General features: G+C 53.5%; 2 protein-coding genes across 2 annotated transcripts in view; one reads left to right on the top strand and one right to left on the bottom strand.

Moving 5' to 3' along the window:
• Positions 1-24,321, top strand: part of SLCO2A1 (solute carrier organic anion transporter family member 2A1) — a 26,506-nt gene extending 2,185 nt beyond the window's left edge. Inside the window, exons 2-14 of the mRNA XM_063408592.1 lie at positions 8,902-9,039; positions 10,887-11,049; positions 12,519-12,734; positions 13,791-13,889; positions 15,463-15,590; positions 16,599-16,680; positions 17,534-17,698; positions 17,990-18,179; positions 19,193-19,352; positions 19,676-19,839; positions 19,995-20,059; positions 20,163-20,283; positions 20,388-24,321. Coding sequence (XP_063264662.1) covers positions 8,902-9,039; positions 10,887-11,049; positions 12,519-12,734; positions 13,791-13,889; positions 15,463-15,590; positions 16,599-16,680; positions 17,534-17,698; positions 17,990-18,179; positions 19,193-19,352; positions 19,676-19,839; positions 19,995-20,059; positions 20,163-20,283; positions 20,388-20,508 — 1,812 coding nt within the window. The 3' untranslated portion in view covers positions 20,509-24,321. The remainder of the gene's footprint in view (positions 1-8,901; positions 9,040-10,886; positions 11,050-12,518; positions 12,735-13,790; positions 13,890-15,462; positions 15,591-16,598; positions 16,681-17,533; positions 17,699-17,989; positions 18,180-19,192; positions 19,353-19,675; positions 19,840-19,994; positions 20,060-20,162; positions 20,284-20,387) is intronic.
• The window catches only part of LOC134556310 (ovotransferrin-like), a 22,100-nt gene continuing 19,665 nt past the window's right edge, over positions 23,877-26,311 (bottom strand). The window contains exon 25 of the mRNA XM_063408709.1: positions 23,877-25,708. Within this exon, the coding sequence (XP_063264779.1) occupies positions 25,498-25,708 (211 nt within the window). The 3' untranslated portion in view covers positions 23,877-25,497. The remainder of the gene's footprint in view (positions 25,709-26,311) is intronic.

Genomic DNA, 26,311 nt, shown 5'->3' with positions numbered 1-26,311 from the left:
ATGGTTTGAGCTCTATCCAAAGGTGCTGGTTGGCATCAGAGGGATGATGTGCTCCACATCTGGGATGGTGGGCAGTCAGGACACCCATCCCGCAGAGAAATATTCCTGCTTTTAAGAGCAAATGTATAAATTGACAGGCAACAACGTCCCCCACCCTTTCCTGACCTATTCACTCTTCCTGTCCTGTGATATTTGCATTAAAAATGTATCCATTAACAAAAGAACTGCTTCAGGGTCAGAAAGCATTAGTGTGTGGTGTCAGCCCCCTCAGCCCCCAAAAAGGAGTAGGATGTCAAAGTGTCACAGTGGAATTTCCAGGTTTGGGGAGTTTTGGAGTGAATGCTCATCAGAGGGCAAGGCATGGTCAACATCTGGGTTTGAAAAGGTTTGTAGCTCTTATTTGTACAAGAAACCACTGGTGCTAAAAATGATAGATTATTACAAAAGCATCATACAGACCCAAATTTTATGGGAAGCTGAGGGCATCACCCTTCCCAGAGCCATCAGACACAACATCCTCATAGAGGCAATGGCACTTTCTGATGGGGATACTATTTCCAACACAACAAAATTCCCTGCTTTTAACAGGCTTGGAAGGACAGGATTAAAACTTGGAAGACTTAATCACGAAGCTCATATTTAATCCCCAAAGCCCATGTGATGGGATCATATTCAGGGTGTCTTTTGCAGGGTTGGGGCCAAAAAAATAAAGTGTTTTTCCATGTAAACCGTCTTGCCCCTCCGTGATCCCTGTGACAGGAACCAGACCCCATCTCTCTCAGGGTGTTTTCCAGAACTGGACCCATTGCCACTGAGGTTTGGAGGTGTGGGAACACAGTGGTGCCAGGGATGGGCGTCAGGGAGGGAGAAGTCCTGGTGGAAAGGGGCAGTTTGGGGGATTCTGTGGGGGTCTGAGGAGTGGGATGGGGTTGGAGTCATGGGGACACTGCTCGGGGTGCAGCAGGAAGCAATTCCCTGTGGACGTGGCCGTGGATCCATGCGGTTCCAGCTGCTCCCGTTCCCTCTGGAGCCCGGCTGTGACAGTTCCATGCGGAGCTGCGGAGTCACTGCCAGCCCCACGTGTGTGTTTGGTGGCGGTGGCCGTGGCTCTGGGCGGGCTGGCTCTGCTGATACTGCCGGCTCCGCCTGGCGCGGCTGCCGCCTGCCGTGCCTCGCACCTGGAACCAGCCCAGCCACCAGCTTTGGCTCTGAGGGCAGGGCTGCAGAGCCCTCTGCCTCTGCTGCCACCCTGAGCCCCCTGGAAGGGACAGAGCAGAACACAAAAGGCCTTCAGGTTCTGGGGCTGGGAGGTTTTGGGGCCGCTGAGCTCTGATCTCGGTCAGAAATTAGAGCAACCCCACAGCATTGGAGGGGATGGGGGTGATGATGAGACAATTTGATGGGATAGTGGGGAGAAATCCTTCCCTGTGAGGGTGGTGAGGCCCTGGCACAGGGTGCCCAGAGAAGCTGTGGCTGCCCCAACCCTGGAAGTGTCCAAGGCCAGGTTGGATGGGGTTTGGAACACCCTGGGATAGTGGGAGGTGACCCTGCCCATGGCAGGGGTGGGACTGGATGAGTTTTAAGGACCCTTCCCGCCCAAAACACTCTGCAGTTCTGTGATTTCTCTGATGAGCAGGGACACCCCCTGCTTGGACATTCCCCAGAGCTCCCGGGGCTGTGCTGGCTGGCACTGGGGTTTGGGGGATTTCCACCTGTGCTGCTCAGCAAATGCAGGATGAACCCAACCTTCAGGTGGCTGCCAGCTCCTGGTGGCACTGGGGATATCAAGAACCTCACAGCCTAAAGGATTAAAGCTGGTTTAAAAGGTGGAGAAGGTGGTTGGTCCTTTTCATACCCACCCATGGCCAAGGACCCCATCAGTGTCCCCCAGTCCAGAGCCCCAAACATGTGATTTAAGCTCATGTTGGGCTTGAGGATCTTGGAGGTCTTTTCCAGCCTTAATGATGCTATGATTCTATGTCCATTTTCTGCTCCCAGACAACCACTGGAAAAGGATTATTTCACAGGAATTCTCTGTTTACAGAGCTTGAGATATTTTGGCTTCTTCGCCTTTTCTGTCTCATTCGTGGTTTTCAACTATTTTAATTGATTTTGGGATCCCCAGAAAGATGACAAGGAGGAGAGCTTTATAAATATATTTTGATTTAGAGGAGCTGGAGTGGTTTCAGCTGGAAGCTGGAGAGCACAGAGGAGCAGTGTGAAAGTGTTGTGAGTGCAGGCAGGGAGAGGCTTTTTTTCCCCCATGCCTGCAGACTGCCTGGCATGAAAAAGGAAACAGGAGGACAACAGAGAATTATTCTCACTTATGTCAGCTGGAGGTGATCCAGGGAGAGATTTAAAAGCCTTAGGAGAGGTTTAAATTGGGTGTTGTACTGGGGCAAGGAGAGGGAGGAAATGGAATAGGGTAGGAGAGGGGACAACAAGGTCAGGAGGAGACTGGGGGCTCTCAGAGTGTGATAAGGCTTGAAAGCATCCCAGGGTGAAGGTGTTGGGAGCAGGGAGCTCTCCCTGGGCAGGCTGGATGTCTCCTGCAGAGGAAACGGAGCCTGGCCCTGGGGTCTGAGGTCCCAACAGCAGCAGGGCAAGTTTTTGGTCCCTTCCTTCCAAGGGACTGAAGGAATTTGCTGAGGAGTGTATTCCAGAAGCCTGGAGATGCATCAGTTGTGCTCTTATATCCTCTTAGAGAAGAATATGAATTGCTTTGTTTAGCCAGAACAGGAGATTCATCAAGTCACAGATCTGGAGGCAGAGTGGCTGTAGGTTTGGAGAGGGAAACACGAAAAGGAGAAAGTCATGGCTGATTAGAGCCATTGATTTAAGCAAGAAAATCAAAGCAATATTGCAATCCTGGGCACTGTGCAGGCAGGCATGAAGGGTTGGATGAGTGTTTGTGGCAAAGGAGGGTCCTTAGTGACACGAGGAGAAGGACCTGGGTCCTTCCAGCATTCGTGGTGGTGGTGCTGGCACCAGACAGGTTGAGTTTGGATGGTCCAGCACTGTGGCCACATCTACTTTTGGTGGGATCAGCCTCCAGAAGGGCAGAACCTCCCGGTCTTCACCAGCAACACCAGCAGTGGGATAAGGAAAAAGATGGGTTGCAAAGTTTAGTGGGATCAAGGTCTAGGAGGCCTGAGACAAGGTAATTTTATGAGGGGCGAGGTGGTTGGGTGCCCAAACAGAAGCAAGGAGTGGTCAGCGTAGATAAGATTATGGGGAGCAGGACGGGAGAGGAGTGACGCTGATAGGGAGCACGAGGCACGGCCGGCCGGGCGGGAGGAGTGTTTGCACACACTTCTGGGTCAGGCAAAGCCCAGCCTGGACCTGCCCTCAGGAAACCCTGAGAGGATCCTGATGCCCTGGAAAGAAATGAGACCTTCAGGAAAGAATGAAGGAAGAGCAACCACCCAACCTGCCGGAGGGAGGAAAGGCTGCGGGATGCTCGGCATCCTCTTTTGAAGGCGGAATTTTCCTGGGAAGATCTCATGCTGAGGGTCTGTCTCAGCAATCCTCTGCAGCCAAAAATCTTCATTCTGGGCAAAGCTGGGCCTTGCAAAGTCACTGGGATGGAGTGCCAGGAAATCCCAGTGTCTGTGTCTGTGTTTGTGTTGTGTTTGCAAAAAGAGCAAATATTGTCTTTGCACATGACAGCTGGGGGTGTAAAACGTGCATAGCTTGGCAGTAGACAGTCGTCATTCCATCATGCTTCAGGCAATCCCTGATCAGGTTGATTTTTGTAGTATTTTATTATTTGCAATAGAAACCCTACTTAGAAGTCAACTTCTGCCATAGGACCAGCCTCAGAGGTTCTATGCTAAAGGATGGGGTCTGTGCAGTGTATTTGGTTCCGTTTTTGTGGAAATGCTGTGCTTTTTTTCGTCTTTCATGGTACTTTTTGATCTACAAATCCAGGCAGCTGCCCATAGGAAAGTGATGCCAAGGAGAGATGTATTTCCCCACTCATCCTTACACTTTCCATATCCAGCTGAAATATTCCTTGTGGACTGAGTGACCTCAGCTGTCCTACTGCAGGGGGATCTCTAAGTGTAGTAAGAGTTGATCATATGAAAACTCTAAAATGAACACTCTGTTGTCTCCCTATTAATATTTTGGGGATATTCTTATTAATTAATTCCTACAGTTCCCCCCTCCCTTTCGTTTTTTTTGTTTGTTTGTTTGTTTGTTTGTTTTTGTTTTTTTTTTATTTTGCAAGCTCAGGAGATTAAAGTAGAGGGAGACTCCAGAGGTGGGCAGCTTGGAGTCTCCTGCTTTGGGAGGAATGTTCCCTGATTTTGGGAGGAAAGTCTTCTGACTTTCCACTCAGGTCAAACAATTTTGCCTTGGACTCAACTCCAATTGTACTCCGCATAGGGAAAGAACTAACAAAGCATCCTTACTCCTAGTCCTTTCCAAAGGTTTACTCCAGCCAGATTAATTTTGCTCTTGGCCATGTCCTACTTTTATCAATCACCTGGGAGCAATTGGACAAGTTCTGTGAGGGTCTCCAGCTCTCCAGGCAGTCCTTGTGTCCCTCTAATGAACAAAGCCCTGGCTCTTTCCATCCCCACTGCCATGGGAAAGGTGCCAGGCATGGAGACTAGCACAAGTGTCCTCAATATTTCCACCCTCTTTATCTCCAGCCAGGGCTGCCAAGGGGAAGACACTGAAAAATGAAGTGGGGGGATGACTTTGGACATGAGCTGTGGAAGCAGAGCAAGGAATTAACCCTTAACTCACTCCCCCAGGTGGAGGAATGGCCATGCCACACATAGCCAGATCCTCCCAAACCTGTGATCCCTGGAGGGCAGAGTTAGGCTCTTGCCTGGAAGAGTCTTATCCTGACTCCTGGAGATCCCTGGAGGCTCCATAGAGATGGTTCACTCCTATGAAATGAAACCTGAGTATTTGTTGGACACATCTCAGACAGAAGTTTAGGCTGGGGTTGGCCGAATCCTTGCCAGCTCCTGTTGTCCAGAGCATGGAAGGACCAGTCCTCCCCCTTCCCTGCGATGGGGTGGGTTTCACTTCCTTTGGAAAAAGCACTGCCCTGGGAGGTGCTGGTCTCCACGAGCTGGGTGGGGGCAGCAGCCTGCCTCCCCCAGGAGTTTGCTTCCCTTCTAAATGCAGCTCCTTTTGGAAGGGAGTCAAGTGCCTTGTATAAACAGTCTGGAGCCAGGACTGCTCTGAAAGAAGTACGGGGATGACTACAAGGGGATTTTGGGGGGTCCACGTGGGTGCACGCCTTTGGCCTTCCCATTCTGCTCCTGCCTGTCTGCAGTCACTCCTTGCCTCCAAAAATACCCCAGGCTCCCGTGGGAGCCTCTGCTCCGGAGGGTCAGCGCTCGGGAGTGCCCCCGGCTCCTCAACCTCCCACCGCGCCTTCGCCCCGGCGCGGCCTCAGCCAAACCTCCCTGCCAGGGAGCTCGGCTCCTCCTGAAGAACCCCTTCTTGTCAGGAGGGAAGATGGATTACGGCAGCTCCCTGCCCTCCCCGAGGGGCTGGGGCAGCACAGCACATCTGGCGCAGCTGGAAGGGCCCGGCCAGCGCTGGTTTCCGTGCACCAGCAGGTTGTGGGTGGTCAGCAGGAATGGGAACGCGTGGGAAGAGGGACGGGGATGGGAGAGACCCTTGAGGACCTGTGAGTCCTCAGTGGAGCCCCTCATGTCCGCCAGCCTCAAGGGTTGCATGAACTCCTCTTGGAGAGCCCTCCAAGTAAGGCCCTCTCCTAGTTTTTTGCACTCAGAGCCTTCAAGGTTAGGGATGTCCTTATTTTAATTAAAACGGAGGGGAAGTTTTGAATCAGGCCTCATCTCACCTCCAGGCACTTAGAGTGTGTCTGGAAAAGCCATGCACAAGTCCTGGAGCAAAGGCTGTTTTGCCTTTCTCCGGCTGCTTTGGGTGGCAGGCTCTTCCCAAGGAAAAAAATCACCCCTGCCCTTCCCCTCCCATCCTCTGGGCTCTGCACATCCGAGGGCTGAGGCTGCTGTGTGGTGTCAGGGTGGGATCACATCCCCAGAGCATCCGTCCGGCTTTGCTTTCCGGTTAATCCTGCAGATGAGAGCTGGATTAGAGGGACCCATGGGCAGGGGGAAGCAGTCACACCCCAAAGTTTTCCTCTCCCTTTGCTGGTGCTCTCCAGCTGCATTTCTCCCACCTCATCTTCCCTCCTGGCAGGAAGCCCCAGCTTGTTCCCAGGCATCTCTGGATCCAGGGCTCCATTTTGGCCATTCCAGGCTATCACCAAGGCATAAACACATCTCAGGCCACCTCCTGGCAGTTCTGTCTTTCCTTCCCTGCTCTCTCTACCCATGGCTTGTCCCTCTCCTCTCCTCTCCTCTCCTCTCCTCTCCTCTCCTCTCCTCTCCTCTCCTCTCCTCTCCTCTCCTCTCCTCTCCTCTCCTCTCCTCTCCTCTCCTCTCCTCTCCTCTCCTCTCCTCTCCTCTCCTCTCCTCTCCTCTCCTCTCCTCTCCTCTCCTCTCCTCTCCTCTCCTCTCCTCTCCTCTCCTCTCCTCTCCTCTCCTCTCCTCTCCTCTCCTCTCCTCTCCTCTCCTCTCCTCTCCTCTCCTCTCCTCTCCTCTCCTCTCCTCTCCTCTCCTCTCCTCTCCTCCCATGGTTCCCATTCTCCTTCCATGTCCATCTCCTGCCAACCAGGGTTGGCATTCCGGGGATCCAGGCTGCCTCTCCTCCCCATCTTCCCTCGGTGCCAGCATCCTCCCTGTCCTCGACACTCCGTGTCCCCATCTGCCCTGGGATGGGGCTGACATTTGCTGCGCTGATTTCTCCCTCAGTCATCCACCCTTTCCCCTCCCTGTTGGTAAACAGCTTTGCTCCTCGGGCTGGCGCCTGGCTCCAGGAGAGCTCCGTGTCCAGCTGCTCTGCAGCTCAGATGGTCCCAGGCTGCTGCTGCTCAGCCGGCTCCTCCTTGCTCCAGCGGCTTCAGTAGTGTCTGGTCAGAGCCACGCGAACAAAAATTGATGTTTTCTGGCAACCAGATGCCCTCTTCTGTTCCCATCCTCACAGGAGTCCCCCTCTGCTCCAGATCAGCCCACGATGAGTCCAGGTCAGCCTGGGGAAGGTGGTGGATCCAGCTTCCACCCACAGGATTTTGTCCTGGGATGGGATTTCGAGTGTGGGAGCTGATAGTGGGAGGGTGGAGAGATCACTCAGCTTCAAGAGTTTTACTGGCAGATATTTCACTTCCACTTTGGCCCTGTCTGGGAGGATTTCCCACGTTACACCCCGAATTCCTATTCTGCAGCTTTTTCTCAGGGCAAAGTCCCAGCTTGGGACTTTGTCCTCACCTGGTAATTGCAATGGCAACGCCAGCCTGATGCCAGCCTGATGCCAGCCTGATGCCAGCCTCTCTGCTCTCACCCCTCTGAGATGTGGGACTCTGTGATGGCAGCTTTTGCCTGTGATCCTTCATTCCTCATTTTTTGGGTGTTTGCCTTTCTCCTTTGTCTTCCCCATGGTCTCCACGTTTTTCCAAGCCTGCCCTCACACTGCCAGGGCTCCATTTTCTCCTTCTCCTTCATCTCCAGCCTCTTCTCTGCTGCTGTCTGTCAGCATCTCTCCCATCCCTTATGCTTTTAGATCCCCAGCCAGGTCTTTTGGCTGGATCTCTCCACCCTCGCAGAAAAGACTCCCAAGAAACCATTTTCTTGCCCATCTTCTTCCCAAATTCTGCTACAATTGCTGGGCCTGGCCCTGCATCATCCTCTGCTCCCAAAACACAGCTCCACCCACTCATGGAATTTGCATCCTCCAAGCTGGGTGGACAATTTTGGTCTTTTTTGATTTTTTTTAATCATTTAGTGGGTCAGGGCTACTGGTCACTACAGCCCTTCCAAAGAAATCCTCATCAGGACTATTGCTGCTCTCCTGGCCAAGGACACCAGGAATCTGTCAACCCTGCAGTACCTTTGTTCCCCCATCCATCATCCCGCACTTCCCAACGTTATCATGGAGGGACACTCTTCCGGTACTCAGCAAATATTTGATTTCCTGCGGATCTAAATAAAAAGACCTTCCCCCGTTTGTTTGGGTTTTTGGTTTTGGTTGGGTTTTTTTTTATTTTATTGATTTCAAAATAGTTTTGGCACCGTGTGGATGCATTCCATTCCAAGAAAAATAAAGGAAAGCTGTTCTGACTAAATATAGATCAAAAGACACTTGTGAGCTGCCTCTTGCATCCCTGGCTGAGAGCCTCTCCTCTCGCAGCCCACCCGGGCTCTTTCACCCAGATTTCTCCCTAAACTCTCTGTATTCCCTGCTCTGCCTTTGCCCAGCTTGGCTCCTGGCTTGGCTCACTGCCTGGCTCCAGGGAAGACACTGGGTTTGGAATATTATTTTGGAGTCTTCCAGCAGTGGGACCACGCTGTGCATATTTCATCCTCTCTCTCTGGGGCTTTTAACGCCCTTCTTCGACTTTTTCTAACAACACCCCTTGGAGCAGGTTGGGTTAATTGACTTTCCAGCTGAGTGAGCCCCAGGATGCTCCATGCCAGAGGAGCAGCCGTGGGCCAAGGCCAGCTGGAATAGGCTCATGCAGGATGTGGTCACCAGCAGTTACTCAGCAGCAGGGCTCTGTGGTCTCATATAGCCTCAAAGGGGGCATGGAGAGGCTCACATCGGATATCAGGGATAATTCTTCACTGGAAGAGTGGTTAATCATTGGAACAGGCTGCCCAGGGAAGTGGTGAGGTCACCATCCCTGGGGATTTCAAACAGCGAGTAGATGTGGCACTCCTCAATATGGTTTAGTGGGCATGGCGGTACTCGGCCAAAGGTTGGACCTGACGACCTTGGAGGTCTTTTCCAACCTTAATGAGTCTGCGATTCCAACTGGTCCTCACTGGGGTGGTGCTCTTTGTTTGCCCACAGGTGTTTGTGCTGTGCCATGGGCTCCTCCAGCTCTCCCAGCTCCTCTACAGCGCCAACTTCAAGAGCAGCCTCACCACCATCGAGAAGCGCTTTGGGCTCTCGAGCCTCTCTTCAGGTTTCATCTCCAGCTTGCACGAGGTAACTGGGAACACCCAAAGGCTGGCCTGAACCTGGGGGGCACCTTCCCAAAGCAGGGTCTTGGGGCTGTTCCCACCCAGGGCTTCCTCAGCCTCCGTGTGCTGGGGGGAGCAGCTGTAACCTTGTCACGCCTCATTCTGCTCTGACGTGTCCGGGGGGCACGGAGGGTCCTGTGTTGATGGCCCTTGGACAAGAGCAGACTTCCACTGGATGGAATTCCAGAATGGTTTGGGTTGAAAGGGACCTTAAAGTTCATCCCATCTCATTTCATCCCTTGCCATGGGCAGGGACACCTTCCATTATCCCAGGTTGCTCCAAGCCCTGTCCAACCTGGCCTGGAACACTTCCAGGGATGGGGCAGCCACAGCTTCTCTGGGCAGCCTGTCCCAGGGCCTCAGCACCCTCCCAGGGAAGAATTACTTCCCAATATCCCGTCTAACCATGCCCTCTGGCAGTTTAAGGCATATTACTGAGCTGGCTGAGGATTTTCTCACTTTCTTATTAAGAAATCCCTTGAAATAAGTTTTCTTGTTCACATCTTCAGGAATTCTGTCCTTCCTAGCAGCTCTCCAAGGCCTGGCAAAGGCCAGGAAGAGATCTGCTGGTGGAGACTTTTTTGCTGGCACCAAGTGGCCGCACACTTGTTCCTGAGCTCCCTGGTGAGCACATGGGATGCTCCATCAAGAAGCTGGACACTGGGAATCTTCCTGGATCCTTGGGGAAGTGGATGCCCAAGTCTTACCTCAACCAGCACGGACATTTGGGATTAAAAGGATGTCTCAGGGCCCTATGAGATTCCCTACTGTCTGTGACTGTGTGAGGTGCCCTGCCTGTCCAGGACACCAACCTTATTGCGTTGGTGCCTACAGCAATTCCAAGAACAAAACCCACAAAGAGACAAACAAGGGAGCCCACGCAAACACAAAGACAAAGTTTTCTTAGCCATACATAGAATCACAGAATGGTTTGGGTTGGAAGGGACCTTTAAAGGCCATCTTGCCCAACCCCCTGCAATAAGCAGGGGCAGCTTCAACATGCCACAGTTAAAATTATGTTTAGCTTGTCAAAGCCCATGTAATGGGAATTTTGTGGTGTTCACCCACTTGCCTGAGTGAGCTGAGTGGTTTCATGGCTTTCTAGCTGATGCTATCTTCAATTGCAAATGTCCAGGCTCATAAATATTTGCAGTGAGCTGGACTTTGTAGCAGGGCTCCTGTCTTAGTCACAGGGGCGGAGGAAATATGTTTCATTCCTTGCTGGTTTTGGAGGAATTGTCAGTTTATGCCACATTGGTTGATCTCTTCTCCCAGGGAACAAGGGACAGGATAAGAGGAAATGGCCTCAAGTTGTGCCAGGGGAGGTTTAGTTTGCGTATGAGAGAAAATTTCTTCACTGAAACAGCTATCCAGCCCTGGCACAGCTGCCCAGGGAAGTGTCCCCATCCCTGGAGGGGTTTCACAGATGTGTGGATGTGGCACTTGGGGACGTGGGTCAGTGGTGGCCTTGGCAGTGCTGGGGGAGCAGCTGGACTTGATGGTCTTGGAGGGTTTTTCCAGCCTGAATGATTCTGTGATGCCTGTGGGGTGGGGGGCAGGTGTGGGTGCTGAAAAAGCCCCAGCCAGATCACAGGGAGGCTGTGATATTGTTCATGCCAACAAGGGATGCCCAGAGGTGTCCGGGGCTGAGGAGCGACTCTCTGGCTGGAGATGAGAAGGGAGCACGCAGGGCGAGGGGATGAAACACCTCCTGATGAGAGACCTGTCCACCCACCCAGACACAGCCACGGGGTCTGGATGTCCTCCGTGACATCTTCTCACACTCCTCCTGCCTCTCTGTGCCTTCTCCAGATCAGCAACGTGGTGCTCATCATCTTTGTCAGCTACTTCGGCAGCCGCGTGCACCGCCCGCGCGTGATCGGCCTGGGGGGGCTCCTGCTGGCGCTGGGAGCCTTCCTGGTGACCCTGCCACACTTCCTCTCGGGCCCCTACGAGTACACTGCCCTCAGCACCGGTGAGTGCCACCCCTGTGCCCCACACACCCCGAGCCAGCTGCTCCGGGAGGGTTACCACAGCGTGACTGCCAAAAAAAGGGCACACATGGTTAAAGCAGTGCTTGAGGGCAGAGCCTTAAGGTGGGGGGTTGCTGGTTAAACCTGATGGCATCATAGCTTTGGAACCCCTTCTGAATGCAAATATTGCATGTGGGATTTCTTCTGCTTCTCCTGCACATGTTACTCCAGCTGTTGTTACAGAATCATGGAGTGGTTTGAGTTTGAAGGGGCCTTAAAGACCCAGAGAAGGCTTTGGGAACAACCTTGTGTGAATAATGACAGCTCTACTTTCTGTGCAGAATGGAATAAGCAGAAGAACCTGCATCACTTGCCACAAGACTGGCTTTGGTCTCTCCAAAGTGGTTTTGGTCCCTAAATCCTCAGAATGCTGATGAGCCTCAGGCTCCGTAGGGATTGCCACCTCTGAAACCCAGATCTCTGCTCTGACTTTTGACTTTGGATAGTAAATCAGGCATCAGATGCCAAGTTTTCCAGCAGCTTAAATTCATGCGTCAGGCTATGGACAGGTCAGAATTTGGGATGGGGGCTGCTCTTACTGCAAAGGAAATGAGGAAGGAGCAGGTATCACCCTGCTCCCTGCCCAGAGCCTGGCTCCCCGTGTGGGTGGATAGGTGAAGCAGTAAGGAAACTGGACAGGAATTGTGCACTGGTGAAGTAATGCTAATGCCCCAATTGCTCAGTGTTGTACTTGTGTGCAATCATGGAAGTATAACCAGAAATCACTGAAAAGGTTAAAAGAAAGTACCAAGAACTGTGTTTGACTCAGAAGTTCTGTACAGAGCACAATTCTTGCAGAACACCTTTGTTAAGCTGAGCGGGGTTAGAGGATGGACTGCAAAAACAGATGGACAGGGCTGAGATATTGACATAATGAGGATGGAAAAGGACACATCCATTCTGTGAACAGCCCTTGATACTTCAGTCCTGGCTGGAGTCTGGAGCAGGTGGAGACCCCCAGTGTCTGGGCTGTATGAAGAATCAAGGGCCATGCTCTGGAAGGAGCTGAGCTACTCCTGAGCCATGGGGGCAGCAAAGATTCAGGGCAGGGTGTCCTGAGGACACCACTCCCTATTCCTGCCCGGGTACCACAAGGGAACAGAGACCACAGACAGCAAAAATGGGTTAGGTCTGCCCTCATTAAACCCAGAGCGCCTTCATTCCATGGTGTGAACCCTTTAAAAGTTTGATTAAAATCACAGTCTGGTTGTTTGCTACTCTGACCTCAGTGTAATACTCCAAAGGAAGGGCAGGGTGACGAGCACTGCTGAATAAAATGAGAAATCCATCCAAAATCCAGCAGCTTGTGCCTATTCAGGGGGGTTGGGAGATTCCTGCTATTTGGGGATTTAGTGTGGGAAGAGGCAGGGGTTGTACCCAGTGTTGAAACGCTCATTTTTCCCCCTTCCAGGCAACAAAAGCCAGGGGCAGGTCGAGCTGTGCTATGCAGAGAGCAGATTTGTGTGCCCAAACACCACCCGGGACCCGCAGAAGGAGGCCAGCAGCATGTGGGCCATGATGGTCATCGCCCAGCTGCTGGCCGGCATCGGCACCGTGCCCATCCAGCCCTTCGGGATATCCTACGTGGATGACTTCGCAGAGGCCAACAATTCCCCACTGTATGTTGGTAAGTGCATTGTTCTGTCTCACAGGATCCCAGGACTGGGCTGGAAGGGACCTGAAAGCTCACCCAGTTCCACCCCCTGCCATGGGCAGGGACACCTTCCACCAGACCAGGTTGCTCCAAGCTCCAGCAGCCTTGTCTTCCCTCGGTAGTGAGGAATCACTGTTCCAATGAATTGTCCCCCTAATCCCTTAGAATTCTCAAATGTGCAAGGAAAATGAAGGAAAGAGGACTGAAGGAACCTGAAAGGCTCTGAAGAGGAAGGAAAGTGGGGCTGGTGTGTTGTTTGTAATACAAGTGCTCCCTTTAGGGTTGTGGGAATGTCTGACCGGGTGAATGGCTCCGGGGGGTCTGGGTTGCCTCAATATAGCAGAAATTTCATCTCTCCAAGTCCTGTTTCATTTTATGTCTGATGCAGCTCAAGCTCAGCTCAAGCTCTCCTTTTAAACATCTTGAGAAGGTTGTGTAGAGAGTTTCTCTCAAGGAGGGAACTTGGATCCTGTCATTGCAAACAAGTCAAAAGAAAATGTTCTGACCTTATGAGTTATCTGTTTCAGAATGGGAGGGTTCAGCTGCACCCAGGGTGGTCTGGTGGCCTTTTTGCCCTCAGAATCTTTCACTTCTCCTGGTGTTTGTACCAAATGTTTTTTCTTGGATCTGGGGATTAGGATGTGTTTGTTTCCTTGGCATCCTAGAGGCAATGAAGGTCTCAATCCCCTGTGTGAGCCCAGGATGTCACTGCCCCGCTGCTCCCTGCGGTTCATGAATGTCATGGATATTCATGGTGTAGCTGACAACTTGTATCATGTCAGCAAAGCCTTGGTGGCAGCAGAGCAGAGGGACTTTTTCCACAGGCAGCTGCCTTCCCCCTCCTGTTCCTGTCAGGTAAACACCGCCATCAGTGTCAGGGCAGTGGGGACCTTCTCCCCATTCAAAGCGTGATGAAGGTGGTTCCTCCCCTCTGTGTGTTGTGGCCGCAATTCCTGCGTCTCCTGGGCAGACAGAAGCCATATAAAATTACCATTCCCTGCTCACAGGGCTCTCTGCTCCCTTTCCCAGCCATCCTCTTTGCCATTGCTGTGTTTGGCCCTGCCTTTGGATACTTGCTGGGCTCCGTGGTGCTGCGGCTCTTCGTGGACATCGGCAGGGTTGACTCTGGTGAGTATTGCTCAGGGAGCAGTGGTCCTAAAGACCCTCTGTGGGCCAGAAGGTCACTGAGATGGAAGGTGACAGAAGCCACCACTCCTGTGACCCATAAAACACACAGCCCTGGAAATATCCAACCTGGAAAAGCACCCCCAGCATACTCCTCCACTCCGTAAGGACAGATACAGGTGATCCTGAGACCACCCCTGAAGCAGAGCCCTGGGGTCATTGGAATTGGACATTCCAATGCCCAAATCATGGTGCTGCTCTGGAGGTCATGGCTGGGGTCTGCCCACTGCCACCACACTGAGGAGTATCCCACAACCCCAGCATGGTGGTGGAGAGGAACAGGGAAATCTGAGGAACCCAGGGATGGAGAAGACAACCACAGAGCAGCCACTGCCCTATAGATACACATAGAGCTTGAGTCTGCTCATCCTCCTCCCCAGCACCCGCCACCAGCACGCGCAGGGAGAGGGGCTGAGCTGACGCCAGCGCAGGGATAATTTGCTTTATCCATGGCATGTGCTTATTATTTCTGGTAACTTAATCACTAAAGAATTCTCCCCAGCTCCATCATTAACATGGCTCTTCCTGTGTTTCCTTAGAGAGATCAGAGCCTGCCTGACATTTTTGTCCGGTGCCTGATAAGAATAATAAATGAACGTGGGCAGGAAACACCAAAAAGCCTTGGCCCGCTCCCCGCGGCGGCAGACGGATTTAGCAGCCTCTGCCTGGTCGCTCCATGATGAAGTCCAAGCTCCCAAGTGGAGTGGTCCTGTTTGGGAAGTGGGATGATTGTTTCAGCGGGGTGTGGGCTCCTCTCCTGTCACACCCTGGCATGGAGCTCCCACCTGGAGCTGGCCTCTGGTTCCTTCCCAGCCACCACATCCCGGCAGTGGGCAGCTGGGTCCCCACGCCAGGCAATCTGTCAAACCTCCCGTGAGCATCCCTTGGCCCGGGCAGAGGATGTGTGTGAGGAGACAGAGTGGCTCTCACCTTCTCCTCCTTTTTCCGGAGAAAGCGCCCGGAGTTTGGGCCACTCGGAAACCAGGAGCTTCTGCCAGCACAGGGCCGCCCCTCAGTCCCTGCAAGCAGAAGGTGACCAAGCCTGGAACAATGGGAGAGCAGCTTTTTCCAGGAAAGCAGCGTGCCCTTTCCCAGTCCCTGTCAGGCAGCATGGTCCAACCCGCTGTGTTCTCCAGGGAGAGGATGGAGTGGGGCCCCCGTAATCTCTGCCTCACTGGTTGGCTCAGGGGATGGAGTTGAACCTGTGCCACCCCCATGCTTCCATGCTGACCAAATCCATCCTGCAGTCCCCTGGGAGGCTCAGCACAGCTGGGATGAGTGGCAGTACAGGGCCCTGGCCAGGGGAAACACAGCTCAAACACAACCAGGGCTGCTCTTGCTGCCAGTGCTGGTGGGACCTCCCACCTCCATCCATTTGCTCTTACATGCCAGTGGAGAGACCCTTGGGCTGTGCCCACAGGGACTTTTCATACTCCCCCAGTCCATATTTTCATGGAGATTTGTCCCTTCCACCCTTGGAGCCCTTAGAGTGTGTCCTTGTGTCTTGCAATGCCAGTGGACCTGACGCCGAGTGACCAGCGGTGGATCGGAGCCTGGTGGCTGGGGCTGCTCATCTCCTCGGGCTGCTTGGTGCTCACCTCCATCCCTTACTTCTTCTTCCCTCGGTACATGCTGAAAGGAGAGGTGAGACCTCATCTCCAGAGGCTGGAACGTCCTGGAGCCAGGAGTGTGCTCAGGGAGGGAATACCTGTCCCCAGAGGAGAGGGGTGGGAGGGAGGAAGGCAGTCCAGCAACCCTTTCCCATTAAAACAAAACTTAAAAGATGGAAAATCATCAACATGAATCATTTTGGTGTTTTCAAAGCCAATCCCTGCTGGTTTTGTTACAAAAATGCTTTAGTTCTGTTTTGAAATTGTTTACTCATTGATTCTTTAAGGTAAAATCAAACCCAAAATATTTTACAGTTATGCCTAAAGATCTCCCCAGACCTGAGCTGAACTATCTCTATCTTTCATTTTCAGACTTTTTGTTGATTTAAAAGGGAGGTGTTTTGTCAGAGTTCAGGGGAGGAAGGATTTCCAGGTTCTTAAAACCTCCCAACATCAAGCTGTTGTCTTGCTGCTCTGCTCAGGGGCTGCAGTGATATTTGAGATAATTCACCCCTTTAATCACAGAATTCAGGACTGGTTTGGGTTGGAAGGACCTTAAAGCTCATCCAGTCCCACCCCTGCCATGGCAGGGACACCTTCCACTATCCGAGGTTGCTCCAAGCCCTGTCCAAGCTGGCCTTGGACACTTCAGGGATGGGGCAGCCACAGCTTCTCTGGATTCCCTGTGCCAATTCACCACCTCAAGAATTTATTTCCAAGATCCCATCTAACGTTAGTGTAAAGCCATTCCTCCTTGTCCTGACACTCCAGGCCCTTGTCCAAAGTCCCTCTCTGGTTCTCTTGGAGCTCCTTTAGGCCCTGGAAGGGGCTGTCCCCAGAGCCTTCTCTTCTCCAGGTGAACACTCCCAGCTCTCCCAGCCTGGAGAAGTGCTCAGGGCATGTGGGATGGGGCTCTGCTGAAATTCTCAGGCTTGGCTGGGGGTCAAAGGCCCCTGGGACAGACCCTGGCCCTCCCGAGGCTTCCTGTGCCAGCACAGTGCCAGCCCCTCTCAGCACAGGCTGCTCCTCTCTCCCCTCCCAGGAGCGGAACACGGAGGCCGGGATGCTCAGGAAGATGGAGACAGGCGCTGCTGAGGAGACCTCCCTGCTGGAGTTTGTAAAAAGTAAACTCCTGGCGGGTCCAGGCGAGGGTGGACGGGCATGCTGGGCAGTGCTGGGTGGGCACATCCACTCCAAGGGGGCTTGCTGGGAGTCCTTGGGAGCCCAGCTCTGTGTGTGGACCAGCTCCAGCACCATGAGGACCCACGGGAAGGTGGGCACAGCCTCCCCCTGACTACAGACCTCTCCTCTGTGGGGCCTGATCTGTTTCCAAATTTTGCACTGAGGACTTTAAAGTGGTACCAGTGTGTCAGAAAAGGGTCACTGGGAGGTTTAACCCCAGCTCCAGGAGTGGGCACGGGGCTGCCGGCGCCACCAACTCCTCTATGAGGTCACCCCACTGCTGCTGACACTGTTTATGTGGAGCCAAAACAGGCTTGAGAAGGATGTCACCGCTGAGGGACCAGATTAATGACTCTTAGCTCCAGGGGGACTTCTTCCCAGATAAAGCCCCTCCCTCCTTGCCTCTTCCTCCACTGCAGTCCTGTCCTGGAGCTGCCAGTTCCCTCTTCTCCTCTCTTTGGGCTTTAATGGATGCTGGCTCTCCACCACTCTCAGCTGTTTAGAAAACTCATAAGAGACCAAATAAACAGAGTTACTCCTAGGGCCCATCTGCCTCTGTTGACGGGGCCAGAGGACACAGTGTCCCACCAGGAAAACACATCCATGTCCTGCCAGCTGCTGGGATGCATTAGGGTGTCTTCCCTCCTGCTTTCCCATGCCCGCAGTAGATCATCATCATCATCTCACAGACATCCTCACTGGGAACAGGCTAAGGGTGGGGGTTTCTTCCCAGTACAGATTGCTGGCGTGAGGGTCACACAACTAAAAGACATTTTTCCTATGATTTTCCTGTAGGATTCCCAAAGATCTTCCTCAGGCTGCTGCTCAACCCCCTCTTCATCCTCCTGGTGCTGGCTCAGTGCAGCTTCTCCTCCGTCATTGCGGGTCTGGCCACCTTCCTCAACAAATTCCTGGAGAAGCAGTACGGTGCCTCCCCCTCCCAGGCCAACTTCCTCATAGGTGAGCATGGATGGAGGCAAAAAATATCCATCAGCAGGGAGCCAGCTGCCCATATTCCCCAGGCTTTTTAAACCATGGAGAAGAAGTCACTGAAAGTCACATTTTTGGATGAGACCTGGGGTTCACCTTAGGGTGGTTGGTGATTTTCCAGCTGCCTTGGGTTTGGGCTGTCTCGGACAAGAGTTGGATCTGCGGGTTCTCCCAGCTCCTGTGAGGTTCAGAGAGCTGCCCCCTGCCCGTGGAGGGGTTCTGGGCAGGCAGGACCCCCCTGAAGGCTCTGTTCCTCTGCAGGAGCTGTGAACCTGCCGGCAGCAGCCCTGGGGATGCTGCTGGGAGGGATCATCATGAAGCGCTTCTCCTTCTCCCTGCGGGCCATCCCGCGCTTCGCCGTGGTGGTGCTCGTCTTCTCCATCCTCATCTGCCTGCCCATTTTCTTCATGGGCTGCTCCACAGGGCACATCGAGGGCATCTACCACCCCAGGTAATATGCACGTGCTGCTCCCAGCTCCTTGTTTCTCCAGCTCTTATCCGTGGGGAGGGATGCACATTGGTGGAGAGGCAGAAGACATCACCATGCTGCTTCTTGCTCCTTGATCCCCACTGCATGGAGGAGATTGAGGTTCTTTACAGCCCAGAGAGCTTGGGAGGGTGTTTATCCATGATCTTCTGGGCCAAAGAAGCAGGGTGTAGTTTTTCACTCTGGATTTTTAGGGGAAAAATAGTCATATTGTGTCCACATCCCTTCACAAGCTCCCAGTGTTACAGCTGGACATCATCGTTCCCCTCACCTCAGCGGATATTTTTGGCTCTTACTGTGACTTCTTAAGATAAAAATGACATTTATATACAACCAAGGCTTGATGTCAAGTGCATTGAGCTCATTTCCCAGTGCCCTGCCAGCAAGGAAGAGATTTCTGATGCCATCTTCCCACAGGAGGTGGAGCAGGCCCCATCCCACCCTGCCCAAGGGCAGCTCCCCAGTACCACATTTCTGCAGGATTCAGGCTGTGTGACTCCAGCAGACGCACTCCTTGGCAGAGTGAGGGAAGACAGGGCAGATTTAGGTTTGTCCTCTTCGATTCCAAAGCCATCAGGCTTGTTTGGGAACATGCCCACTTTCAGTTTGTGTTCGTGTGGTGTTTCCAGCTGTGGCTGTTCACACATCTGCTTGTGCAGCTCTGGATGGAGCCCAGATCCCTTTCTCCAGGCTTTTGGCAGAATAATTTTCAGCTGGAAGAAAAAAAAAAAGTACAAAAGAGCAAAGAAGTGTGTATTTGTTTGTAGACATAACATAATTCCTGTGACATCCACTGCACGCTTCCAGAGGTACCTGCAGGGATCAGGGGCTGGCAGAAGGCCAGGCTGCTGCTGGCAGTGTCCCAGCCCAAACAGGAACAGGAAAACTGCTCAGCTAGTAAAAGGATTTTTTTTTTTTTAATTCCTCCTGTCCTATGTCTTAATTTTTTACCATTTTTCCCCCCTCCTTTCTGGCAGTACACCCAATTCCCAGCAGCAGCTTAAGGCACGAGTTGGGTGCCAGTGCTCTAAGCAGATCTTCCACCCTGTGTGTTGGAAAAACACCACGGAATACATCTCACCCTGCTTTGCTGGCTGCACCAACAGCACCACCAACCCTTCCAATCCCAGACAGCTGGTGAGTAAAGCAAGAGGTTAGCAAAGTTGTTATTCCTTGCTAGGAATGGTGGAGTGATGCTGCAGGAACCCAACAAATGCAATAAGGGGGTGGAACACTTTGTGCTGAGCCCTGGGAAGGGGCCGTGGAGAATTGTTGTAATGCCCTGGGAACCTGCTTGGAGGAACAGGGATGGTGGCAAATCCCATTACAGGCTGTGCCTTAAAACTGGAGCTGGTGCTCTTGTTGGAGTCCTGCACAGGGATGTGGGATGGTGGCTCACGAGAAACCTGCTCCTGGCACTGGGAGTCTGACGTCTGTTCTGTTCCAAACGTGTCCAACAGATCTACCACAACTGTTCCCTGAATGGGAACGAGCTGTTCTCCACCTACACGGGCTCCTGTCCAGTCAGCTGCTCCCATATGCTCCTGCCTGCCATATTCCTCATCTCCTTTGCTGCCCTGGTGGCCTGCCTGTCCCACAACCCCCTCTACATGATGGTGTTACGGTGAGCGGGGCTGAGGGGAGTCCTGGGTCCCGGGGGGGCTGATGTGATGGTTCCCCGTGTTGGGACCAAAGGCATGTCACAAACGTGTGACCAGCCCAAGCCTTGGCCAAATCCAGCGCCAGCAGCTCTGATCTCCTGTGGCTTCTCCCCTGCAGGGTGGTGAACCAGGATGAGAAATCATTCGCCATCGGAGTGCAGTTCTTGCTCATGAGACTGCTGGGTGAGTGCTCATCTCTGGATGAGGCCGGGGGTTTGCTGGAGACGCGGGAGGCGCTGAACCTCCCCGGGATCAGCACCTGACTCCATCCTCTCTTCCCTTTCAGCCTGGCTACCCGCCCCGGCCATGTTCGGAGCCCTCATCGACTCCTCCTGCATCTACTGGCAGCAGCAGTGCACCCAGCGCCGCTTCTGCGCCTACTACAACAACGATTTCCTCCGGAACAGGTACCCTGCGCCCCGGGCCGGGCAGGGGAGGGCTCCCGGGGCTCCTGGGGCCGGCTGGATGTGCCAGCTCCGGACGTGGCATGTCCCTGCTCTTCTCCCGGCAGATACCTGGGGCTGCAGGTGGGCTACAAGGTGGTGGGCACCGTGCTGCTCGCCCTCATCAGCTGGAAGGTGAAGAGGAGCAAGGAGTACAACGTGCAGGAGAAGGCGGCGGGGCTGGTGTAGCCCCCGAGGACTGACTGGCACCCCCAGCACACACTGCCACTACTTTGTCTTGTTTGGGTTTGTTTGACTTTCCGCGGGAGCGGCTCCGAGCTCCTCTCCCGCAGCCCGGGTGCTCCCGGCGAGGGGCGCTCCGGGCCAGCCCCATCCCGGGAACGGCATCTCCGGGATCCCTCTGCGAGGGACAGCCCCATCCCGGGAACGGCATCTCCGGGTGTCCCTGCGAGGGACAGCCCCATCCCGGGAACGGCATCTCCGGGATCCCTCTGCGAGGGACAGCCCCATCCCGGGAACGGCATCTCCGGGATCCCTCTGCGAGGGACAGCCCCATCCCGGGAACGGCATCTCCGGGGTGTCCCTGCGAGGGACAGCCCCATCCCGGGAACGGCATCTCCGGGTGTCCCTGCGAGGGACAGCCCCATCCCGGGAACGGCATCTCCGGGATCCCTCTGCGAGGGACAGCCCCATCCCGGGAACGGCATCTCCGGGATCCCTCTGCGAGGGACAGCTCCATCCTGGGAACGGCATCTCCAGGGTGTTCCTGCGAGGGACAGCTCCATCCTGGGAACGGCATCTCCAGGGTGTTCCTCTGCGAGGGACAGCCCCATCCCGGGAACGGCATCTCCGGGGTGTCCCTGCGAGGGACAGCCCCATCCCGGGAACGGCATCTCCGGGGTGTCCCTGCGAGGGACAGCCCCATCCCGGGAACGGCATCTCCGGGGTGTCCCTGCGAGGGACAGCCCCATCCTGGGAACGGCATCTCCGGGGGTCCCTGCCAGGGGCAGCCCCCGGCCCGCTGGAGCAGGAGGCAGAGCGGGCTGGAACACACGGACCCGGAGAAGCGCCTGCCGTGGGCGATGGCCCCGCTCCGGTGTGACATTCTCGGCTGGGACAGGAGCAGGGGAGGTGGCTGCCAGCCCGGGACACCCCACACGTGTTGGGACAAGTCAGCACAAGGGGTTTATCGCAGAACATCTGGGGTTTGATGCTCTTTTTATTTTTTAAATAAAGGTCACTTTTCCAAATGTGGTGCTTGCTTGGTCTCCCCCCAGCAGCAAGACGAGCCCTGGGGAGGCTGCAGGTCATGCCCGGCCCACGCTGAGCACATTCCAGCCGGGAAAGGGGACGAAATGGTGCCAGAGGGGGACATTCTTCTGCAGCTCCATCGGTGATGGGGGAGCTCAGGGCCGGGCAGAGAAGCCCTGCCTGCAGTCCCTTGGAAGCTGCCCAGCCCTGCCCGCACCTCCCTGATGGGCAGGGTCTCTGGGCAGGGGACTGCAGGCACAGCAGGTTTTGACCTGAGGTTCTCATCCCCCATAGGTTTGTTGGCACAGATCAATGCTGCTATTTGGCTGGCACTTCAGCGGAGGGACCATGAACAAAGAAATGTCTTGCAATTAATAAGTTTCATTCTCCCCCACCTCACATCACAGCACCATATCAGAGTCTGGGATCCTTCTCACTCCCTGTGAGTGAGAAGTGTGACTCACAGGGAGTGAGAAGGACCAGTATGAGGTCCAACACTCTCCCTGTGTTGCTGTTTTGGTTGTTTCACACCCCTCCGGTGGGTTTCGGTGGGTTCTGTTAGTCCATTCTGTGATGGGGTTGTTACAGAACACAGACCACAACCCGCTCCAGCATTTTAAAGTAATATTTTAACTTCGCTTTGCCTATTGCAATTATTAATGATCTTTACTATTAGTGATCAGATTGTCAGCTCCACGTTTCCTTCTGATCCATCTCTGCCTGGCACAGCACAGCCTTAGGGTTCACATCAAGTTCAACCCATGGCCCAACAAGTCCAGCTACTTATGTCAAGCAGAGAGCTACTTTAAAATCCTGCAATTCTTTCAATGCAGTGGGCTCTGGGCAGGGTACAGTGGGTCTGGGGCTTTCTTTCAGGGTTTTTTGGGTTGGATGTATTCAGGCCCTGCTGTCCTTACCCCATGGCTTTTCCCTGGGAGGAAAAGGAGGGGTTCATGAAGTCAAAGGAAAGGAGAGGACAGGAGGGGACCTGCCCTGGATTTGCTCTGGATCACCAAAGTTTTCACAAAAAAGAGATCCCTCCATGTTATCCCTATTCCTGTTCCACCTCCACCTGGCAGATCTTCTCTGAACACTTACCTAACATTCTCTAAGTTTTGCACCAGGCCAAGCCCCAAGAGGTGCTGTCCTTACTGCAGGACAAGCCCTAGGAGGGGCTGGTCACAAAGAGCACGAGGTGGCCCAAATGGGACCAACAGAAGCTCCCGGCCCTGAAGGTGCCAGGGTCGTGGCTCTGTGCACAGGGAAGGTCACAGCTGGAACACCTGCTTCAGGGAGCCTTGGAAACCACCCTTCAGGATGCTGATGTCCAGGCATTGTTATTTTTTTCTTTGCCTTTCAGCAATCTCTCCTCCTCTTTCAGGTTTGCTGCTATCCTGGTTATCACTGTGCTCATCATTCTCCTCCAAAAGCATCTGCCTTTTCCAGGGGAACAATTCAGAGTACAAGCCACAGGAAAAATCCTTGACCAGAAAAGCTTCAGCACAGTGAGGGCTCAGTCCCTGGGGATGTGTGAAGGCAGTGGGTTCCCAACTCAGGGTCAGGCAGCTGGAGCAAGAAGGGGCTGAGTTTATCACTTCCCACTGTCCTGCCAAAGCCATCCCCACACTGCCCTGCTGAGCTGCAGCCTCAGGAGCAGCACTCCTGGCCAGCAGAGCCACAGGCTGGGAACAAGGTCAGAAGAGCAAAGAACAAAGCACAGAACTGACTGGGGAATAAAGAAAAACAAGAAAACAACACTCAGAGTTTCCAGTTCTGCTCTTTCCCCTCAGCCACAGGGGAAAAACATCCACGAATATATAAATATTTAAAAAATCATGGAGTGAGGCCCAAGAAACTCCTGGAGTTCTGCTCTGTGCTCCAGCACGAGCAGCTCTGGGCACAGCCCCAGCTCGGCCGTGGCTGTGCAGCCACTCCCCAGCCTGGGACAGCTGAGGCTTCTCATCTCCATCCAGCAAAGCCACAGGGTGCCCAAGCCACCTCCAGGACAGAGCAGCACTGCTGTGTCACCACAGCCACCACAGCTGGCTGCAGCTTTCCTGTGCACATCACCAAAGAGCCTTTCAATTATCATTTGTGGGCATTTTCTGCTGTGGGATTATCAATTTCTCAATTAATCAGAGTAAATAAAAAGCCAAAAAAACCCAACCCCAAAGCCCTCTGTGTGCAGAAAACAATGTTTTTTGACAACACAGACCTGGCCACAGAGCAGGAAGGTGATCCCCAACACTGCTGAGCAGGAGCAGAGCCCCATCCATGGGGATCTGACACTGTTGGGAAGAGCCAAGGCAAACACACAGACTGAAACAAGACTTGACTACAAACAGTTAAGCAAAAAAGAATTTACTTAAGGAATACTTTTAAAAAGAATAACTTAAAACCCACCACAACCTCATGGTACCTTCCCCCCTTTAAGATGAGGCTGGTGCTTGGCTTCTGTGTCTTTGCAAGAACAATCACCCAAAGAAACAGCATTTTTTGCCCAAAATCACTTCAGCATTATGGATTCAAAGCAGGCAGCCCAAGACCCCCAGCTAGAGCAGTTCAAAGCATGACAAACATGTCCCAACAGGACTCTGTCTGCAGGAAACAGAAGAATATGACATGTTTGGTAAATATAACCCTCCCCACCTCTGGCAGGGATGGTTCCTGAGGGTGGAAATGCAAGGACCAGTTTCACTGCAGGCACAGGGCTTTGCTGAAGGCTGTTCCTGCTCTTCCCAACACTTGGCAATGCTGCAGGGAGGTAGGAAAAGCTCCAGAGAAGGAAAAGAACACAACAGATGAGTTGAGTGGTGAAGGAGGCATCAAACCACAGCGGGGAGGGGGCTACAAACTACAAAAAGGGTTTGCCAGGAGCCACCCACCCCCTCAACCCTAAAACAACAGGGGAAGCACAAAGGAAGGGAAAATGTCACTGCATGAGGACTCTGCAATGTGCACTGAAACACTCAGTGGGAAAATCTCCCATTTCTTTCCCCTCTTCCTCGAGCATCTCTGCCATGAGGAAGAAGCACACCCACGTGCTGGCAGCTCCTCGACTTTCCCTCTCACTTTGCCTCAAGTGCTGACTAATTAACTCCACACAAAGCAAGACCTTCCTGCAGCCACTGGAGCAGGAGGCAGCAGGAGATGCACAGCAAATGCCTGGCACGACAGCCCCAGAGGCAGGGACAGATCTGAAACTGTGCCCATGTCACAGGTTCATGCCATGACCCCCTGTAGCTCTGCCACTCTTTGAGTGTTTGCTCCTGGCTGTGGGAGGAGAGCCTGGAAGGAGAAGCAGAGTGAAGCTTTCAGGACACAGCCCTCAGCTGAAGAAAACCTCCCAGGAGCTGGTCAAGTGAGGAAATCACCAGACATGGGCACAGAGTACAGGGAGTAAAGCAGGGCAGGCAGTCTGGTTTGGGCATTTCACTCCTCCAGCCCCACAGAAATTGGGCTGCACCAGTTTGGAGCAATGGGAAGGCAGACACAAAGAGGAAACCACCTTTTACACTCTCTCAATGCCTGCCCAACTTAAGCAGCTTTGTGCAGTGCTCCCCAGCAGCCCCAACCATGAGGTGGTCAGTGGCTCTGAGAGGCAACAGGGGTCTAAACCACTGCAGGAAATGACAGGCACACTCCAGGCTCTAAAAATCTCCTGCCAGTGCATTCCTCCCTAATTTGCTTGGAAACTATTGAATGAAAAGCCTAAAGATTAAGGAAAAAGAAAAGCCCAGAGGAGGGCAAGGGAAGAGGGGAGAGGACAAAACCATTGCAGCATGAAGGAACAGTCAGAGGGAATCACACCAGCAATTCTCACATCACTCCCAAGCCCATGAGCAGCAGAGGAAGACACTACAGTGCTGACTTCCAGCTGAAGTTCCTTCTATTTACATCACGATGAGATTTGAGTGCTCCACACCATCTTTTCCCCTTCAGCCCCCCAGCCCTGTCCATCCCTGTTCAGGCCACCTTCACCAGCCACTTCTCCAGGCCCTCCAAGTCAGCCTCTCCCTCCTCTCCCTTGCTGCCTCGAGCACTGCACTCCACAAACTCCACCTTCATGGGCAGCTGGGAGAAGTCGAAGTCCTTTCCCTTCTTGCCCAGCTGGGCAGGGCCCCCGGTGGCCTCCAGGCTGGTGGGGGCTGCAGAGCGTGTCACCCGCAGAGTATTGCTGCAGGGAGAGAAGGGAAAGGGTCAGGAATGAGGGCCAGGAAACATCACCTGCACCACGGCTCTGGCATCTGGCACAAATCTGTTTGGGACCCTGCCAGCAGCATGCCAGCCACACCAGGGACACAAGGCCCAGCACTGCCCTGGGGGGCTCAGCCAGGCCCTTTGGCCACCACGGGCAGGGACAAGTGCAGCAGCTCAGGGGAGCAGGAGGGCACTCGAGGTGTTCAAACTGGTTTGGTTTTGTAATAAAGGACAGCACAAGTCAGATGATGATGATGATGTCCTGATCCCAATTTTCCCACAGTAAACACTGGGATAACAATGCCTAACAGGGCACAGTAACTACCCAGAAATCCAACACCAACACACAGGTAGTGGGCAAATGTTCAATATCAGAACAAGCAACCCTTATTTTCTTGGAGAATGTGAATATGTGGCAGCTAACTCGTCTGCTAAAAACCAGAAGGTTGGGTCTTCAGCCTGGAAGAGGCACAGCACAAACACCCCTGCTGCTGTCTGCTGGCCAAAGGGATTATAGATCCAGGGAATCATCCAGCTTGGAAAAGCCCTCTGAGACCAACTGTAAACCCAGCACTGCCAA

This window comes from Prinia subflava, chromosome 11, assembly GCF_021018805.1.
Source record: "Prinia subflava isolate CZ2003 ecotype Zambia chromosome 11, Cam_Psub_1.2, whole genome shotgun sequence".
In the NCBI taxonomy this organism is placed as follows: domain Eukaryota; kingdom Metazoa; phylum Chordata; class Aves; order Passeriformes; family Cisticolidae; genus Prinia; species Prinia subflava.
This window is presented reverse-complemented; position numbering and strand designations above follow the sequence as displayed.